We start from the raw sequence: 19,242 nt of genomic DNA, 5'->3' as shown, positions 1-19,242 counted from the left end.
AAACATCAAACTTTATTACACCGCAACATCCACAAATAAAACAAATATTACAAATAAAGAGACTAATATTTATCATTATTGGATTAAAGCAAAAATGGAGACAACAATCTAAACCTGAATATTGTGATGGAGTCCAAGTTGTTAAAAGAGAATAGCTGACATATTTCATGCTAAATCATTGTAACACAATTTGTGACAGTTTTAAATTGAAGGCCACTGTATCATTTGATTATTGGAAAATACTGACTTTTATTTCCTTTACATCATGCGCATTTACATGTATGAACACAAAGATAAACTCCTAGAATACAGAGGGGTTTTTTTGTCAGGTTTAAAACCATTGCTCAAAGCAAATGTTAATTATATCTCTCCCCATGAGCCTGGTTCCTTTCTTTAATTCTGTTGTGTTAGCTATTTGATCATTCGGAGCAAAAAAAAAAAAAAAAGAGCAATACAGGGCATAAAGACTGACGCTCCACATTTAAGAGGAATGAATGCACTTGAACCTGTGGTGGATAACCAACAGATCAGCATGGGCCCATATTGCACACTGTAACACATTCTCCTGTTAAATTACAGTATTGCTCTCATCTCAGGGCACTCAAATGGGGTGCCAATAATGGGTCGTGGTTGAAGTGGAGCTCTTGGGTTGTTTAAGCAGATATTATTTGCCACTTGCCGCTTCCTGCTCCTTCTCCTTTGCTTCCTGGAAAAGAGAAACTAAAGATGGATCAGTTTTCTGCATATCACTTATATTACCTGGAACTTGAAACCCTAGTAGTAACTTTGAGTCAGTGCTTGTTTACGGTGTCACTGTATTTTGGAATTTTTCCTGCTTTCTCCATCTGCGGTGGTCTGAGACTTCTCATGTGCAGCACTGAGAATTGCTTGGCTTGCCTTCTGGTTAGCACAGCAGTACACTTTCTGCTTTGTTCTGGGTCCAACAAATAATAATGAACTGCTAGGTTTCTTCCGAGAACAGCATCGAAAGGCAGATTATCAGCAACCCCAAAGTTCAAAGGGAAAGTTTGACCTTCTACCTAAAAGTACATGTTAGCTGTTGGATAAGGCTTCTTCTCTCCATGAACACAAAATATAGGGATGGTTTCACTTTCAATGTTACGTGGTACAAACGTCCTGTATGCCAGTGTCTGATCACTCCCAAGCAAGGACCTCGAGGTTCCATTAACGTCAAGGTATTGCATTTGAATAGAAAAGTCATTTTTAATGCAAGAACATGGTAAAAAGCACATTAGTGAAAGGCAAGGCTAGTTTTTTTTATATAAAGCACATTTCAACAACAAGGCAATTTAGTATGCTTTACACAAAATAAAAAGCATCATATCGAAATAAGAAATATTAAAATAGAAAATTTGAAAGTTACAAAAGCAAAAATTTATAATCACAGAAAAACCATTTGGACATTCCTTGGCAGTTTTACTACCTTAGATTCCTTCAGATCTCATTATATTTTCTTTTGTTTATGTATGCAGTCCCTCTACTGGGCACCATGGGGAGCCTGAATGGGTGTTATGCTTTTCATCAGGGCTCCAAGTGAGGTGGACAGGTGTTTGAATTGAGGCAAAAAGTTTTTCCAATGTGTCAGCCTGGGAAGACAGGAAAAAAGTGTTTTTTGTTTGTTTTATTAAGCCCAATAGACGTATAGAGGTTCATCTTATTCATCTTATTTGTTTTGTTTTGTTTTGGTATGGTATTTTTCATCAGTTGTATAATAATAAATGTACGCAAATATCAGAAATTACATCAACGGACTGGTTATATTTCTAGGAGCTGAGCACGTGCCCGAAACAGCGTCCACATTCCTCACTAAAGTGGCTTTTCTTAATATTGGATTTGTTAAAATTGGTCACTACAGGTACTATTGATTCATATTTTATATGTAAAAGCTTTACAGACAGACACAATGTAACCTGCTAGGATGACAGGAAAGCCCTCTGTATATAATGGGACTAATTTTGATTAGTCCCATTATACACTGATTCACTTCAGTGAGTCTCAAAACAACTCAGCACAAAGTACACGTCTGGAAGAAGATCTGTTATTGTTTGGAAACTAATATCACAAACAGCAGAAGGTCTCATTCGATACACATCTGTTAGCCATACAAGTCTGAATAAGATTGTCTGTTTTATAAGAAGTGTGACAGCTCAGATATCTTTGAAATCTGACATAGAACAATCTGCTTTACGTCATTCCAATAACATGTTGCTTTGAACAAGAAAAAATGTATTTTGATATTCTTGACTACTTTTCCCAAAAGTAACCTGTAAGGTTTTGATCAGCCATATCTGGGAAATGAAACTCGAATTCTGCAAATGCATCACGACTTTAGAGCATCTCAGATTGAAAGTGGGTTCAAAGCAAGATTTCAGGGGTCTCAAAGAGTTTACATGTCAATTCATTGGAAACGTGAAGTAAGCCAAAAATATGTCCATTATAATATCTGATCACTGGTATATGTTGAGTTAATTTTGAGACATAATTCACTGTAACCGTTTTGTATCCTCTATTTCAAACTTCATCTCGGGCTTGTCCATTTTGAATGCAAAGCAACATTTGCCGCCAACTCCTCTGCTTCCGCCAACACTGAACCGCATATCCGGCGTAGAAGAAGAAGAAGTTCACGCTGCTGTACATCATTTGACTGCATACAGGTAGACACGCTTTTTTTCATGGTAACAACATCTCCGGAACTACCGTTTGCTACGACTAACTTTGATATGTGTTTCTCTGTTGTCTTTGCTATCCATTAAACTGTAAATTATCAAGGCTGCCGTGGTTTAGCATGTGTCAAGCTTGCTAACCGAAGCTAGCTTTACTAGCATGGATCAGACACTGTTGACTGGATCCTGACACTAATATTCAAGTGGGTACACTAAGACAGACCACACACCCTGGTCTATAAAGACTAGTGTCAAGTGTGTTGAACTTTAATGTAGACTGCGGAGTTCATCCTTCATAATTTAGTGTACATTCATTCACTTGCAAAAACGTACTCAGCATTTCTACTAAGATAAAACAAATAGTATAAAGATCGTGAATTCACAGTGAAGATTGTTTTAAGAGCTGAGGTACCCTCGCCAAAAAAAGCTTGTAATATAAAACCAGGTTTTTGTTTGGATTTTAGTTATTGAACATACCACAGGTTTAATATGCCAAACATTTCCCAAATAAATGACTCATTTGTTAGGGAAAGAAAGTCTTTTGTATGACCTTTTCAATAACAGTCCCTCACTTGAATAATGTATTTTCCACATTGCTGTGCTCCTGACCTTTTAAATTGTGGAAATGTTGGATTACTTCTGTCTCCTGAAAAAAGGTTCTCCTTTGTTTTTGTCATTGTTGTGCAGCTATGAATGTAGAACCCACATTCTCCAGCTCCAGTCTGTCAACATTTAAAGAGAAAGCATGAGTAGCCTGGATCAAGACCAGGGTCTCCATCCTCGTTGCCGTGACAAAACAACAGTCTCAAGTGATCCATCAGATGCTTGTGAGTTTGCCAAGCAGCCTCTCCAAGGTCTGAAATTGGCATCACATGAAGTGCTGGAGGAGGCACAGCAGAAAGGCAGGTTGAAATGCACTAAATGTGGAGGATCAAGGATGTTCTTCTGCTACACGTGCTGCTCGTTAGTGGGTGTCACCCTGCAAGATATCCCTTTAATCAAGGTCAGTAAGAGGCCAGGACTCATTTGGTTCTTTTTAATGGAGGACCTCAGTTATGTTATATATATTTTTTATTTATTTTTTAACCAATGATAACCAATTCTAATGTGGTAGAACATGTTAAATCATGTCTTTGAGTTAAGATGTGATGTTTTGTTGTGATTATGTTTTGGTTGAAATGTCACGGTAGTCTGAACCGGACTTTTCATATTACGTACATTGTGTTCAGCTTCCTCTTAAAATAGACATTATCAAGCATCCAAATGAGACGGATGGAAAAAGCACTGCGATCCATGCCAAGATCCTCGCTCCCAATGATGTCACCATATACACTTACCCCTGCATACCTGACTATGAAAAGGACAAGGTTTGTTTTTTGTTTTCTTTTTTTCATCATGAGGAAATGGAGTCACCTTAACATATTCACAACAATATGAACATAACATATACTTTAACAGCTGCCTCTCAGTATTGTTAAATACTTTATTCTTCATTATATTGGTTGATTGTATATCTCTTAATGCTTAATTTAGTTGTCTGAAAAACACCCTATGACAGACAGCATGTCTTTGTTGGTATACCGCTCAGTTGTTTCTCTGCACTCTCCAGGTGGTGTTGGTGTTCCCTGGTCCTGGAGCTGTCTCAGTTGAAGACATGATGCAGTGTTTGTATGACAGCCAATCACGCGACTTCCCTCATGGACACAGTGCAAAGAGGCTAAAAAGGGAGGAAGGTCAAGGCGCCACACACAGCGACGATCCAGAGTCAGGGACCCAAGATGAAAAAAGGGGCTCAGAGTCAAAGGTGTATCCCCTACAGAGGGTGGTCTTCATTGACAGCACATGGAACCAGACCAACAAGATCAGCACAGATGAAAGACTGCAAGGTAATCATGCACGATTACAATTGTGCAGCTTTTCAAACAGCTCTGACTTCTCTTGATTATTAAGGGCAAATGAACCTCACCCACAGTGCTGTTCAACATGATCTCACTCTGTTTTCTCGTGACTGTCTGACCGTGTGTTCCTTCTACAGATTTCGTACGGATAGAGCTGAAGACGAGAAAAACCTGTTTCTGGCGCCGTCAGAAAGGCAAACCAGACACCTACCTTGCTACTATTGAGGCTATTTATTATTTCCTGAAGGACTATCATGAGAGTTTTCTTGCAGAGGAGTACAAAGGAGAATATGATAACCTTCTCTTCTTCTACTCCTACCTGCACTCAGTCATCAACACTGCAAAAGCTTCTGCTGGAAAATGCTGAGAAGAAAAACTGGAATCAGCTACAAAAGACTGTTATTAGCCGAGGCTGAAGAGTTGATCCACATTAAAATCCCTATTTTTTCTGGTTTTAACGGTAAATGTTTTTTTTTTTTTTTTTTTTTTAATGGGAAATTGTGACTGATCTATTTTACAAGATGCAATAAAAAAAAGGGTTAATGCTATATGCAAATGAACAAAGTGTTCTCTATAAATGAACAATGTCCTGCAGTTGCAACAAACGGTATACAAGTTACAAATCAACAAAAACCTATGCACAATGACAAAAGTTCCATGGTTTAAAAAAAAAAAAAAAAAATCAGATGGGAGATGGACTCTTCATATTTTTAGAGCTGTATTTTTGCAGACCTGAAAAGACTGCAAAGTTCATTTTATTCTTTTACCACTTTAATACTTCCTGGTAATGGTGAGTATTATCCACCACTTAGTGATAAATAGAGTAAAGAAATGGAGTTCAGATCGGTTTAAATATTTTATTTACAAATCGGTACACAATGTGCGCGAGTTATTCATGCAGTATTATATATTAATTAAGTTTTGGACAGTTTATGTAATTAACTCATTTCTGCACATATTTCTTTGTAAATCCATTCTCCAAAAATATATGAACGTTATGCTAATGCAGGAAATCTAGTATCAGTGAACCTGTGACTTTCCCTGACCTCGACTCTCCATGATGGTGAGTTAATGAGGGCTCACTAGTAGTAGGCCTCTCTGATCTTGGCTTGCAGGTTATCGCACGTCTTCTTGGCGTCTCCCAGCAACATTGATGTGTTGGGCTTGTAGAAAATGGGGTTATCTACTGCAGCATAGCCAACACCTAAGGTACGTTTCATAACAATCACCTGAGGAAAGTAAGTGGTCATAGTCAATTTTTTGTACCACACAAAAGATGGAAATGTGGATGATACAGGTTGTGCTACATGTAAAGAAATCATTTAGCGACAAACCTGTTTGGACTTCCACACCTCCAGGACGGGCATGCCGGCAATTATGGAGTTGGGATCTTCTTGTGCTGCAGAGTTCACTGTGTCGTTTGCTCCAATGACCAGCGTCAAGTCTGTCTCTGAGGGCCACAAATAACACATTTATACAGAATAGATGAACACAAACTGCTAACTACATGCTGTGCAATTGTACTCTCTGATGCGATTGGGCTCCACAGCACCACACTTATCTCCCTTACTCATAAACAGAACCATGTGTCTCACACAGCATGCCTGGTTGCTAAGAAAACAAGGCTGTTGCTCTGATAACATAGCATGTCTACATATCAAGACATCTCATGGCTGCTCTAACCGCAGATAAAAGAGGGGATGTGATCATTACACACAACTCATCTAGTTTTATTATTTGACACCTTCCGGTCAAAGTGATACCCATGCAGCAATAAATAATATGACAGCACTGATGTTTAAAACAACAACAAAGGAATTTACCCGGGAAGTCGTCATTGATCTCATCCATCTCCAGGACCACATCATAGGGAACTCCAGCCTCAGCCAAGAGAACGTTTAGCTGGCCGGGCATACGACCGGCCACTGGGTGGATACCAAACCTGTTAGAAAAATTTCACGGTTCATCAAGACTTGATGAAAATTGGTTTGCACTGAGGACTTACAACTCCCTGACCAATGATGAACGTCTTCTTTTTAAATACATTTGGATTCACTGTCAATATAAAAATATATATCAAAAACATCTGAGAAAAACAGCAACATTACAAAGCCATCATGCCGTGTTGTAATAGAGAATCTTACCAAACTATAATCAAAGTATCAACTGCGATGCTCACATTACACAGAAGAATGACTTCTCAGTATTATATTTTATGATTACTGACAAATCCAACAGAATGAAAATAAGGAGAAAAATATATATATTTTTAAATAAATGGAACACATTTTTTGAAACACGTACTTCTGTCTCCCTCTTTAAGTCTTTTTTTTTTTTTTTTTTTTTTTCCCCAGGGAGATTTGTTTCAGTTTGACACCATAATAAAACAGATTTTTAAAGCGCCCCTTTGTGGGTCTGTACTCTTATGGCTGTCTTTGAAACAACCATCCTCTTTTTAAAATAGATGAGATGAAGAGAACGAGTGTAGACTTTCACCTGACAGCTTTGCCCTGTTCCTTCAGCATCTTCACCATGTCTGCAATGGGGTACTGGGCTTTTGCTGCACACAGACCCCAACCTAAACACAAAAAACATACAGAGAATAAACATGCAATAAAGGTTATTCCCAGCCTATGATAAAGTGACAGATTTAGAGAGAGACAGAGATAAAGATATACACAGTAGGACGTATGCTTTGTAGTATCGAGAGATAGTTTTCTTTCTTTGGTTGGGTCTTTTATTAGTTACACTAATTACCTAAAATGCAATTATTTGACACAATTTGTTAATACTTCACTGAAAACATAGAAATCCAACATGAACAATAATTACTTATCCCTTTAGGGATTTTTCTTTCTTTCCATCCTCATCCACCACAAGTCTCCTCGCTATATTAAATCATAGTGGTTTCATTGGTCTGAGAGACATTTTTCTCAGTAAAACTTTTGCATGTGTGGTGTGCCTTTGGGTCCCCTGCGTGCAAAGATCTATTTTCTCCATGCCTGGGTAACCCTTATTTAACCCTGGTGGTCAGGTATCTTGTAGAGTTCAGCATTACCCCTAATTGAGTTTTTTGAAGCCAGTCACCCATAACCCGTATCTTCCAATTCCCCAGAAAACTGGAGCCTTCTGTTTCCTCGCTGCCGTGCTTTGTTGTTGACAGTGCATGGAGAAGTCCTGGGTCTGGACTCAATAGCTCTTGTGACTTTTCACTGTTTCTCTAATCAAAGCAGCATGTTAGACCACACAGCTGTCATTGCGTTGGTTTGGAGCCACTTGAAAACAACATAGATCCAAGTATCCAAGAGTGGTTCCCTTAACTCAGGCCACTCGACAAGTACTGTTGTCGGACAAGTCTGGCTCTTTGCATTTAATAAATCAAAATGTGGTCACCATCTCACTCTCAAAAAAAAATCATATCCATCATTCTAAACTCCTTGCTAACAAACAAGCACTGTATATATTCTATGTCTGTACAGGAGAGCAGCTTTGTATGAGATCATTTGTGGACAAACTCTGCCCTCTTGTGGCGTTTACTCTTCAATGTTTTCACATTCATTATTAGTGATTTATAAATCAGTTCAAGATCCTGAGCATTTGCAAACTCTTTTCAAAACATTGAAGCTTTCCAAGAGCTGCTACAATAACATTTTGATTCGCACTTGGCAGAGCAGTAATGCTGAGTCTTTTTGTCAGGTCAAGTTAAGATGACAGAGATAGTCGATGTTATTGATGTAGACAGTCTGAAGAGCTGCAGCTGGAGAGCAGAGGAGAATCCACGCTCGATGAGGAGAGAATCTCATATTAAATCTCCACATCGGTCTCTGAAGTCAACCCAGACATCTTTCTACATCTGTCTGAGTGAAGAATGAATGAGTTCCCTTACGTTTCTCTGATCTTTTGACGACTACCTGGATTTAATATCTCAGTACAGTCTGAATTTGATCTTTACGTCAGGCGAATGAGAACATTTTTCCTGTGATTTGGCTCGGCCTGAATAAAAAGAGATAATCTAAAAACATAAACATGTAACTGTAAGTTTCACACATTAGGACAGCTTATAAGTCTTTAGGGAAATCCCTCAGGACTTGAAAGAAAGTTTGTTAATGTGGTTGAAATATCTTTAATTGCCTTGAGTGATGTCACTTAAGGCAGCTCTGGTAGGGGCTGAAGACTGTGAGTTTTACAAAATAAAAAAAAAATGGCATGCTGGCTTACAAGACATTTAGGGGTTTACTTATTTCTTGCAGCTCAAGGCTACATTAGCAACTATTAGCTGTCAATTTGAGTGGCTGATTTTGAATTGTTGGACAAAGATAAGACACAATCTTCTGGTGCGACCTCTTTGCTTGTTTTTGTCATTGATGGCTCCGAATTCTAGCATTGTTACGGTCATGCATTGAAAGACTGGTACAGTAGACTTTAAAAATCCCATGTTTTTCATGCAAGAAAGTGATGGATCTAAATCTAACCTTTATATAGTAGTTTTGCTTAGTGCACTGCAAAAAACTATCCATTAAAAAAAAGATGCTTCTAAAAAATGGCTCAAGGTTTAATCCGAGCCATTGAAGGTTTTTTTTAAATCCATTCTTTTATCATTTTCCTCAGTGTAAGTAAGTGTCTGGTGTTGCATGTACAGTTTGTACCTGGAGTGATAATAATACTGTTTGCTTCTTTAATAATGTCAATGGTCTGGTCCACGTTGACCTCGGTGTGAGTTCCAACAATCTCCATGGGTTTACCGCCCGCTGTGGAGGTGGTGCCGTACCCGCCCAGGATCACATTGGGAAGGGAGCGGTTCATAGCCTGGGAAGACAATCACATGACACTCAGACTCGGGTAATAGTGGTGAGTTATCCTGTTGGTGAACATGTGCGTGACAACTCACCACACACATGATGTACGAGAGGATGGCACCAGAAGAGCCAATCAGAGCTCCAACAATTGTCATGAGATTGTTTTCTAATAAGAAGCCCTCAGCACAGAGCGCCCATCCAGAGTAGCTGTTCAACACGGTGATGACCACAGGCATGTCAGCGCCCCCGATGGCTGCTGTCAGAGTGACACCCTGTGAGGAGGTTGGAGAAGCAAACGGGTAAGTCAAACATTTTTGCCACTCAAGCCACCAAAAATGTACTTTGTTTAAAAATGGTAGCTCACAGTTAATCTGCAACCATGTCTTATAATGAGGTTTTTGTTGATTAAAGTGGCCCTATTGGAAAAAGTGGTCTCTGACGATTATTTCCTCTAGTGTACATATGTTGGTAGAAAATGTTTCCCTTTTTTTGTTCAAAAAAAATAAATAAAAAAAATCGATTCCTGCTTTCTTTTAACATTCACATGTTGCCTGAAACTCACCATGATAGTGGAAAGACCAGACACTCCCAGTAGACACCCCATGCCAGTCTCATAGCTTGAGGTTAGCATAAAGGGCACCATGCCTCCCATTGATGCCGCCATTAGACCAGCATTCAAAACGTGTCGTCCAGGCAAATGCAGGGGGGCAGAGTCCAGGAGGCCTGCAACACCAAAACAGTCATATAAATAAACTGACACTGAACTTTTATCAAGAAAAGTCTCTATAGACTGCTACAGGCGGCCTGTGGAGACTTCTAATCTTAGAGTCCATACTGTCCTAAATAAGACAGCAGCCTTCAATTAAACTCAGCCAAGCAGCCACAGAGCAACCCCAGCAAAAACAAATTAGCAGAAACTCCACGTGTTCCTCCTGATTAGTTGCAGTAGAACTAATAGATCAGCGTCTGTTGGCACATGCACAGGCCTGGATTTAGTGGAGGATCTTTGGCTTTAACTAGATCAAAGACACAATCAGCAACAGAGGACACATAGCTCAGTGTGATTATCGAGATATTACCGTGCCTGTTTCAAGTGAATATCAGACTCAAAAGAACAAAGTGTGCTGACTAACGGCACAATGTCTTCATTAAATCATCCACTCTGGATGCTAAAAATACTATTCAAATACTCCACGTTACCCTGAAGCTTGCCGTAGGCCACCAGGGAGCCACTGAACGTGACGCCGCCGATGTATGTGCCCAGGTACGCCACAGTCTTGACGACACCGGCGGCTGGGTGGGTGTCCAGATGGGGGTATTCAATCATGTACTCAGCCACGCAGGTGAGAACAGCTGCCAGCCCCACCAGACTGTGGAAGGCCGCCACAAGCTGCGGCAAGTCTGTGATTTCAATACGTTTGGCAATGGTCAGACCTGCAGCCCAAAAAAGGAGAAAAAAAAGAAGAGGAGAGATCAGTAAATCTTAATGCATTACTCCAGTCAGTCTGGCTGATCCAAGGCCCAGACACTAAACTTCTCATGCACACTGGCTACAATATGTTTGAAACCTAAAAAGTGAAAATATTAAGTTAAAAGGAAAAACTGTTTTAAGGCAAACACCTGTTTTCACTCTTATCAGAGCTAATTTCCAGAGCCAGACTAATGAGTCCTAAGTTTAGTATAGCACTGTGTTTTTCTTTTAAACATAGAGTCCCTAATTTAACACTAAGTGAAACCTCATGCTCTGCCGCCTGTGCGTGTGTGTGTGTCTCTTTGTGTATAGATTGTAACTCCATTCATCATCTTGCTTTCCTAACTGACTATTAACATGTACAACATTCACACATTATGATCAAATCCACTCATCTCTCCATCTGGACAGGATGATTGATGCTCTGTTAGGAATTAGCAAAAAACTTTACACTCTTCAAAGACCGCAGGAGTCGCATGCAAGGTTAAAAACATGCAACTCGTTTATGATGGGCTTGTACTGTTCTAAACAAGCTGTTGGACATCAGAAGGAGCCAGGCATGAGCTTTATTTATACGTTCGTTGAAACCAAACGCTGCTTTGTTGGTGGAAATTGTTCTTGCCTTGATACAGCATAGCTTGCTTCATAGGGGCTTAACTAGTAGACGTATACACGATACTTATAAAACTAAATTAAACAGAGCTGCAATGGCTGACAAACAGGATCAAACCAGATATTTGGCAGAGAGAACTTAAATGTTGAAAGGAAAATCTTTTCTATTGTCACCAACAAGACTATCACAAGCAGCAGGGATAAACCTACCGAGGGTTCCCCCAGTGGCCATGGCCAGAGACATCTGAGACAGCAGCTCTGGAGAAGGTTTCAGGGCACCAAGGGTGGCAGCGATGCCCCCCGCAACTCCCATCATGCCTAGGGTGTTCCCCAAACGACTAGTTCCCTGCGCAGAGAGGCCTGCCAGGGCTCCGACACAGCACAGGCCGGAGCCCAAGTACATCATCTGAGATGTGGAAAAAAAACAAGTCGGTCATTCAACAGGTCTTTCTTTGGATGAACAAAGCGTGAAACTAGTTCAAAAAAAGTTTCGCACTCATTGCATTTAATGAATTTAGAGAGACACACATCAAAACAAAGCAATCTGAGAGAGCCGGTTTTTACAGGGTCACAAACCACCTCTTGTGCTTGATTCATGTTGTATTTTGACCAAAGCACAACACAGATGTTTCATTTAGACCACATGGGACTGTCTGAAGAGGTGAAAAGGGCGTATTATGTCCTCTTTAAAAATAAAGCATGACTGGAATAATGGCATGATGACCTGTTCAATGTTATAGCCAGCAGCAACTGAGGCTCCATATCCCCCCACAAATGCAGCCCCCGGCAGAGCATACAGGTAGTTGTACTCAGGAGGATCAGTTGGCCGCTTAAACATGTCCAACATCCTCTGAGTGATCATAAAACCACCTGCATACACACAGAGAGAAACGAGGACTTTATCTGGTAAGAAGTGCTCCTCTGTATTTTACTTATTGTTTTGAAAAAAATGAACATCTGACCAGCAATGTTGATGGAGGAAACAAAGGCAGCAGCAAGCGCGAGACTCTCAGGCAGGCTGGAGGGTGTGAGACCTCCACCCATCAGCACCAGACCACCGACTGCTGTCAGACCTGACAGACAGATTCCCTTTGTTAACATACAAAGATGTAATGTTAACAAGCAACATTTATCCATACCATGTTATTCTGAGTCCTGACCTGAGATGGCGTTGGTGACAGACATGAGAGGGGAGTGCAGAGCGGGGGTCACACCCCACACAGTGTGATATCCCACAATCCCAGACAGGCCGAAGGTGGTGACCATCTGAGTGAAGGCTGCGTTGGGAGAGATGATGCCTAGAGCAAGACAGGTGGACACACCTACAGAGAGACAAAGCAGAGCAGTGTTGTTGTTGTTGTTATGTTTGTATGCATGTATACAGATGTTTGTTGCCGTGGAAAAATTTGCAGTTTGAGTTTGTTTCCCTGTTAAATGATGCCAGTATTTTAATGGTAAAAAAGGAACGGAAAAAGGAACACTTTTATATAACTGGTTATGCAATTGGTATGACTCATAGTTTCTCTGAAACTTCAAAGGAATTAAACTTTTCCGCCATAATTGACTATATATATATATATATATATATATTCCACACTGATCTTAATTATGGTGTATTCATTTAAAGATCCTTTTAAGATGAAGTTATTTCAGTGCTAAAAGCAAAAAAAATCTCATTTACAAACCAACAATTAAGTTGTTTTTACGGAAGCTGAAACTTCAGGAAAAATGTGAATTATTTGTTAAATCAAGGTTTATCTTCATTAAATAATTTATTTTAAGCAATAAAAACTTTTGTAAAGTCTTCATCAAAATGGTGACATGTTTCTGCCCAGGAGTTGTCTACAAAGGGAAAGCTGAGATACTTTGAAGTCAGGTAGAATGTGGTGCATGTCAGTTCTCAGTGTATTAGCCAGAGAAGAAGCCAGCCTGCGTGCCACTTTATCAAGAAAGAAAAGCTACTAAAGTGTAAATCAAGAGGCTATTTGCATCTCCCATTAAATAACGCTCCCATTACTTTATAACTTTAAATTAAATCACTACTTAATCCACATGCATTTTCAGGGAGCATATTTTATCAGTCAGGTGAAGTACTCAGCAGTACTAACATGCTAAAGAAAAGAGGAGGGTGTAACATACTCTATAAAGAAATATTCAGATTTTAAAGGAAGACTATCTCCAATGACAACAAGCCCTAATTAAATCATGTTTCTAGTACTGAACAACGCTGCTTGGTAGCACATCTGGATAGGTAGAACACCAGCCCTCTGAAGGGTTTCCCAGTAAGAGAACTGTTGACCCGGATCTCTGGCTCAATACTTACTATTGACTAGAGGCACACACACATCAAAAATAACTATCTCTTTAAATTACTTGTGGTGAACCAGCATGTCAGACATGAAGATACTCAAATGACTGATTTAGACCATGAGATGAAGTACATCTTCACATCTGAGGAACTAAGACCATCGTATATATACAGCAGGGCATTTTCGTTCTAAATTGGCGGAAAGTAATTCTTGATTCAAAATAGTTGCAGATTGTTTTAGTCCATTTGTTTATTGCTTCAGCTTTATTTAGAACTTCCAAATATTGTAAAACCGTACAGTCAAAATAAGAAATGATGACTGAGCAAATTAAGCCAAACAAAGCTAAACTAATTGAATTTGCTCAAAGTTTCTTGTTTGGTTTATTGTATAATTTAATTCAAATTTTGAATTGCCAATGAGAACAGAAGGCTCTTTTGGACAAAAATCAGAACTTCATAGCACATGAAAGTTTACAACACGTCTCGCGATCTACATCTGCATGGATCTGTGTGCACGTGTCTAACCTGCAGTGTAGACACTCGCAGAGGTCATGGTGCGCCTGAAGGGAGAAATCACAGACGCTTTCTCTGCCTTCAACTCTGCCACTGTTTTCTGTTTCACTGGGGCTGGGGGTGCCGTTTTGGGAAGGGGGGCTGGGAACATGTTTTTGCCTTCCTGGACACATCAGAAAAAAAGACATGTGGAACCATGTGAGAACTCAAAGGACATCCAGACTTTTGCGTGAGAAACAGAAATCAAAACTTTAGAGTCGTGCATTGTGGGAGATCTCGCCTGGATGGTTGGAGCACTCAGAATACAAACTCATGCACCGCAAAGGAGATTATACTGAACAAACAGCAATCACAAACCAGTTACCAGTGGCTCTGGAAGGGAAATTCTCTTTTAAGGGGCCTGAATAATGCTTAGTTTAACAAGGGGTAAACTGATATGTCCTATTGAGGTTGCATGCTTTCTCTGCCATAAACAATGTGTCATAGCCAACATTCCTGGAAAAATACATTTTGAAAAGTTCATCGCATTCTTGCAGGGATCCAACATGAGCCTTTCCCAGCCCAGACTGGGATTTTAGTGCTCATTTGGAGCAGAATCATAGCATGACAGGCTCTGATAGCTCATGCCGAGAAGGAGGGATCAATTGCCAGCAGATGTTCAGGCCTTCCAGCGGACAGTTACAGAGAATAAAAACCCACCTTCATAACAAGAGTCCCACGGATGACATGGTCAAGGGTTCCATAGTCGAATTCCTCTTTGGGCTCATAGTGGAAATACTCCTTATCAGGGCTAATGGCCTTCAGCAGTTTCAGTATGTTGTTCGAATATAAAGTGCTGGCCTGGGTGGCCAAGCGGCTGGGGAGGTCTGTGTAGCCAATGTGTGTTACTCCCTTGTTGTTAAAAAAACAAACAAACAAGAAAACAGATCATATTTCTTGGGGCTGAACAAAACATAAAGATGTGTTCCAAAAGTGAAGTCTTCCTAACCTTGTGAACGTGCAGCTCTCCTGGTCTGGTGGTCTCAATGTTGCCTCCTGCTTCTGAAGCCAAATCCACCACCACAGAGCCATCCTTCATCGACTCTACAAACTCCTTCTTGATCAGAATTGGGGCCCGCTTACCTACACAGACATAGAAAACAGAGGAGCAGGAGAAATGCAAGAAATGTCAACAAAACCATGTTTAAAAAAAAAAATAATAATAATAATAATAATAATATGCATCAAGATTTAAGATGTATTTTTTCAGTTTTGGCCTTAAGAGTGTGTGTGTGTGTGTGTGTGTGTGCGTGTGTGTGTGTGTGTGTGAGACAGTCATATAAGCTATGACTGGCAGTCTTGTATCATGACATCTGACAACTAAAGTGTCACTCTTTCTTTCTATGCCAGCTCCTTAAGCTTACAATACAGCCTAAACATTGACTAGTGCAGCTTTAGAACATCAAAGGATACACACACAGTGAGCGGGTACCAGTGTGACTGACCTGGAATCAGAGCAGTGCTGATCACAATGTCGACCTCTTTACACTGCTTGGCAAAAAGAGCCATCTCGGCCTCAATGAACTCCTTCGACATCTCTTTGGCGTAACCTCCAACTCCTTCCCCGGACTCTTTGAGATCCACTTCTAAAGGCTCTGCTCCAAATGACTTGAACTGCTCCAGGGCTGCTGGCCTGACAGACGAACAACAGACAAGTAATTGTCAAAATCAGGATCATAACAGCTATCGTTTATTTATCCAATTAAAATAGGACAATTATTTTCCCCATATCATACCTCGTGTCAAATCCCCTCACTATGGCTCCCATCGACTTGGCTGTCCCTGCTGCTGCCAAACCAGCAACTCCACCTCCAATAACCAGGACCTGCGGACAACAGCAACATCCAATTTGAGCATTCTATTTGAGGTAGACTGTAAAGAAAAAGAAAGGTCTGTGTGCATTAAAGAAGATAGTTACCTTTGCAGGGGGAACTTTCCCTGCAGCTGTGATCTGGCCAGTAAAGAACCTGCCAAAGTTATTTGCAGCCAGAACCACAGCCTTGTACCTAAAAAAAATAAATAAAAAAAAAAGAAACATTTATGTCACATTTTCTGTAAATATGAACTCCTCAACAGCTGTAATTATATGAATGTACACATTAGGTATGTGTTCTTCTTCACCCAGCAATGTTAGCCATGGAGCTAAGTGCATCGTAGCCCTGTGCTATGGTGACTCTGGGCACCTGGTCCATTGCGAGTACAGTACTCTGCCTCTCCGACAGCTTCTTTATCAGCTCTGGGTTCTGAGCTGGGTAGATAAAGCTAACCAAGGTGGACTTTGGCTTCAGAAGGTCTATTTCAGTCATACTGGGGGCTCGAACCTACGGCAAAACAATAGGTAATATTTTAACTTACAGAAATTGTGCACTGAAAAATCTTCGACGCAGAACCACATAAAAGATGTGTACAAACCTTGAGGACCAAATCAGAGCCAAGTGCTCCCTTGACATCAGTGATGGTGGCTCCCGCATCCATGTACTGCTGATCAGAGAACTTGGACTCATCTCCAGCACCACTCTCCACCTGCACATTGAAGCCCTGTTTGACCAGCGCCTGCACCCCGGCTGGAGACAACGCCACACGACGCTCATTCTGTAGGGTCTCCTTAGGAACACCGACCACCAGGTCCTTGTAGAGAGCACCTGAACACACAGAAAACAGATAGCTCAGTCTGCAGGACAATAAAAAAAAACAAGGGTTGCATTAACAGCTTTTTCTTGGAGCACATAATTTTCTGAGGGATACTAGAACCTTTCCTCCAAAAATTAACATCATATGATAAAACAGGAAAAGTTGTGTCTATTTATCTTTTTGTGCAACAACGCAGGAGGGCATGCAAGTACGCTAGAGAGTGTGTGGCCTGAACAGCGTCAGATTACACATTTCTCTCCATACACGGCATGGTGACCTCGCCACCATGGAGACATTATTAGCAGGTGATTGGCTACAAGCCAGCGCACACACTGAGAGGCCTGAGCTCCCACACTCACATGCTCTAAATTCAAAGCTAAAAAGCACTCAGTAACTCCCAAACCTCTCCAAAACAACCCGGGCCCTAAGAACAACACTGACGTCGTAAAGAAATGTCTTTGGACAGAATTGGACAGAGTGCACTTCAACTTTTTCATGTCACCTTTAACTGACCTCTTACGTGTTCTTACATTTTAGCAGCAGCTTCTCAGAGAGCAAAGCCACTGCCTGCTTCACTACACGCTTTCCCTATTTAGGGAAGATCTCTAGCAACCTGAAGCAAACAGTTCATGATCCGCACTGAGTTTTCCACTCTTCTGGCCAGGAGGAGCGTGTCCTTGAGTGAACTCTCATTCTTCAAATAAGACACAGCAAAGGAAAGCACGCAGACCCCGGCCATCTTATGTGAAGAATATTGTAAGGTTAAGTTGAAAGATTTTAACAGAGCTGGACATATCCTACCTCTGGAGGCCTTTTGGTCACATAACACAGGAAAAGTCCTGAAATTCCTCCGTCCAGGTATCTTCTGACGGGCACCTCGCCGGAACAAAACCCCAGAGGAGCTGGAGAAGCAGCGCAGGAGGGTCGACATGGCTGCTGAGCGTCTGCCCTGATACTCCCTCTGGCTCTTTAATAAGAAAACAAAAGAGCAGAGGTAGTTGACGAGTTAATACTACTTATGTATATCTGCTGTCAAATAAGAAAACACATTGTAAATCCCCCCCCCAAAAGTTAAATCCTGAGCCCACACACAGGTTGTCTGTGCTGTGAGGCCTACAGACAGCAGAGTGACATTTCAGCCTTCCAGGACACACACAGGGTTGATTACACGCCCCGGGTTTGTCCGCGAGATCTGAAATTATGACGGTACAGGGGGGGACCAGTGCCAAGTCTGGCCTGGTTGTTATGGGCATGAGCTAAGGGAACCAGGAAGAGAAAAAAAGTGTTAAGATAAAATGTGGTGGGGCTTTAGAGGACAACTCAGGACACGGACACACATCTTCTTACACAAGGAAACAGTAAAACATATTGTTTGGAACCACTAGTCTCTCAAAAAAACATTTTTATACCACAAAACGCACAGACATTGTAACTTGTGTTACTCTGCTGAGTGTTTTGATCATCTGAGTCTGTTTATGAGAAGTTAAGACATATATTTTCATTCATTTCTTCCTTCACTGAATTAAACCCCTTTTGTCAGTTTTCATTAACACACTTTTACTGGTGCATTAATTGAAGGTGTTGTTAAAGGTGTAATTGTTCTCAGACTTGCCTCTCAAATTATCCAGAAAGAGCAGGTTAGTGGCAGTGGTTCAACTCCCCTTTAACAACAGGGTCACCTGGGAGCAGTCCTACCTCGTCTGCGTGCAGGGACAGACAGACGACCTTCCGCAGTTTCGATATCACTGCTGCACTATTTACGTATAAATAGCAAACCACGTGACTTCACTCATGACCACCTCTGAAGAAGAAATCACCACAGTCGCCAATAAAACTCGACAAGACTACCTGTTTAACAAATGCTGGATGAACTTATTGAACATGAATTGCAATATTTAAATAAGCGTTTGCATGTTACGATACTTGGCCCTACGATTGTTTCCGAGGAAACTCTGAAATAAAATCAAAGATATTAAAAGTGACACAAACTTAAACCTAAGGTTACAAGATTTTGTAGTTTTCTTTACCTTCGCTGCATTTTCTTTTATGTACACAGGGTGGCGCCAAAGCACCAAAGATTTAGTAGACTCAGACTGTTGGGCGACTATTTCATTCTTTCACTCTAAAAATCGTTGAAATCATCCATATTCCTTTTTTAAAAATCATTTTTGTGTTTTATATTTACCTTTTAACTGTCGGCCAACTGTCTAAATATATAAGTACAGTGAACTATATTTCGCAGCAGGTCTAAAAAAAATTGCAGCAAGTTAAATATATTTCGCAGTCCCTG

At 40.6% G+C, this 19,242-nt stretch overlaps 2 protein-coding genes across 4 annotated transcripts; one reads left to right on the top strand and one right to left on the bottom strand.

Moving 5' to 3' along the window:
- The first annotated feature begins 2,575 nt into the window (after positions 1–2,575).
- dtwd1 (DTW domain containing 1) lies at positions 2,576–5,274 on the top strand. Its single transcript, XM_079339015.1, has 5 exons — positions 2,576–2,675; positions 3,372–3,687; positions 3,914–4,051; positions 4,294–4,570; positions 4,720–5,274. Exons 2-5 carry the CDS (start codon positions 3,430–3,432, stop codon positions 4,947–4,949), a joined length of 903 nt encoding a protein of 300 aa, XP_079195141.1. The 5' UTR covers positions 2,576–2,675; positions 3,372–3,429; the 3' UTR covers positions 4,950–5,274.
- A 151-nt stretch (positions 5,275–5,425) lies between these two features.
- Positions 5,426–18,728, bottom strand: nnt2 (nicotinamide nucleotide transhydrogenase 2). Of its 3 annotated transcripts, none has more exons than XM_079339012.1 (22): positions 18,565–18,728; positions 17,754–17,919; positions 16,734–16,963; positions 16,443–16,642; positions 16,240–16,327; positions 16,058–16,146; positions 15,767–15,954; positions 15,271–15,404; positions 14,982–15,173; positions 14,295–14,445; positions 12,622–12,783; positions 12,424–12,534; positions 12,186–12,331; positions 11,672–11,867; positions 10,579–10,812; positions 9,941–10,101; positions 9,471–9,650; positions 9,229–9,388; positions 7,079–7,160; positions 6,406–6,524; positions 5,917–6,032; positions 5,426–5,811 (listed from the first exon to the last, which is right to left on the bottom strand). In XM_079339012.1, exons 2-22 carry the CDS (start codon positions 17,881–17,883, stop codon positions 5,665–5,667), a joined length of 3,216 nt encoding a protein of 1,071 aa, XP_079195138.1. In that variant the 5' UTR covers positions 17,884–17,919; positions 18,565–18,728; the 3' UTR covers positions 5,426–5,664. The 3 variants fall into 3 exon arrangements, with proteins under 3 accessions (XP_079195138.1, XP_079195137.1, XP_079195139.1); XM_079339011.1 differs by having other exon boundaries at positions 18,508–18,617; XM_079339013.1 differs by lacking the exon at positions 18,565–18,728 and adding an exon at positions 18,045–18,148.
- Positions 18,729–19,242: the final 514 nt, after the last annotated feature.

This window comes from Symphodus melops, assembly GCF_947650265.1.
Source record: "Symphodus melops genome assembly, chromosome: 3".
Classification (NCBI taxonomy): domain Eukaryota; kingdom Metazoa; phylum Chordata; class Actinopteri; order Labriformes; family Labridae; genus Symphodus; species Symphodus melops.
Note: the sequence above shows the minus strand (reverse complement) of the source record. Positions and strands in the feature narration are given on the sequence as shown.

What these genes read in the sequence shown, in the direction of transcription:
- dtwd1 (XM_079339015.1), top strand. Translation starts at nt 3,430, where the DNA reads ATGAGTAGCCTGGATCAAGACCAGGGTCTCCATCCTCGTTGCCGTGAC. An exon ending in CTGACTATGAAAAGGACAAG is followed by an intron (nt 4,052 to 4,293) that starts GTTTGTTTTTTG and finishes TGCACTCTCCAG; the next exon opens with GTGGTGTTGGTGTTCCCTGG. An exon ending in CACAGATGAAAGACTGCAAG is followed by an intron (nt 4,571 to 4,719) that starts GTAATCATGCAC and finishes TTCCTTCTACAG; the next exon opens with ATTTCGTACGGATAGAGCTG.
- nnt2 (XM_079339012.1), bottom strand. Translation starts at nt 17,883, where the DNA reads ATGTCGACCCTCCTGCGCTGCTTCTCCAGCTCCTCTGGGGTTTTGTTC. An exon ending in GTGAGGGGATTTGACACGAG is followed by an intron (nt 15,955 to 16,057) that starts GTATGATATGGG and finishes TTCGTCTGTCAG; the next exon opens with GCCAGCAGCCCTGGAGCAGT. An exon ending in CAGTATTATTATCACTCCAG is followed by an intron (nt 7,161 to 9,228) that starts GTACAAACTGTA and finishes TTTTGTGTTTAG; the next exon opens with GTTGGGGTCTGTGTGCAGCA.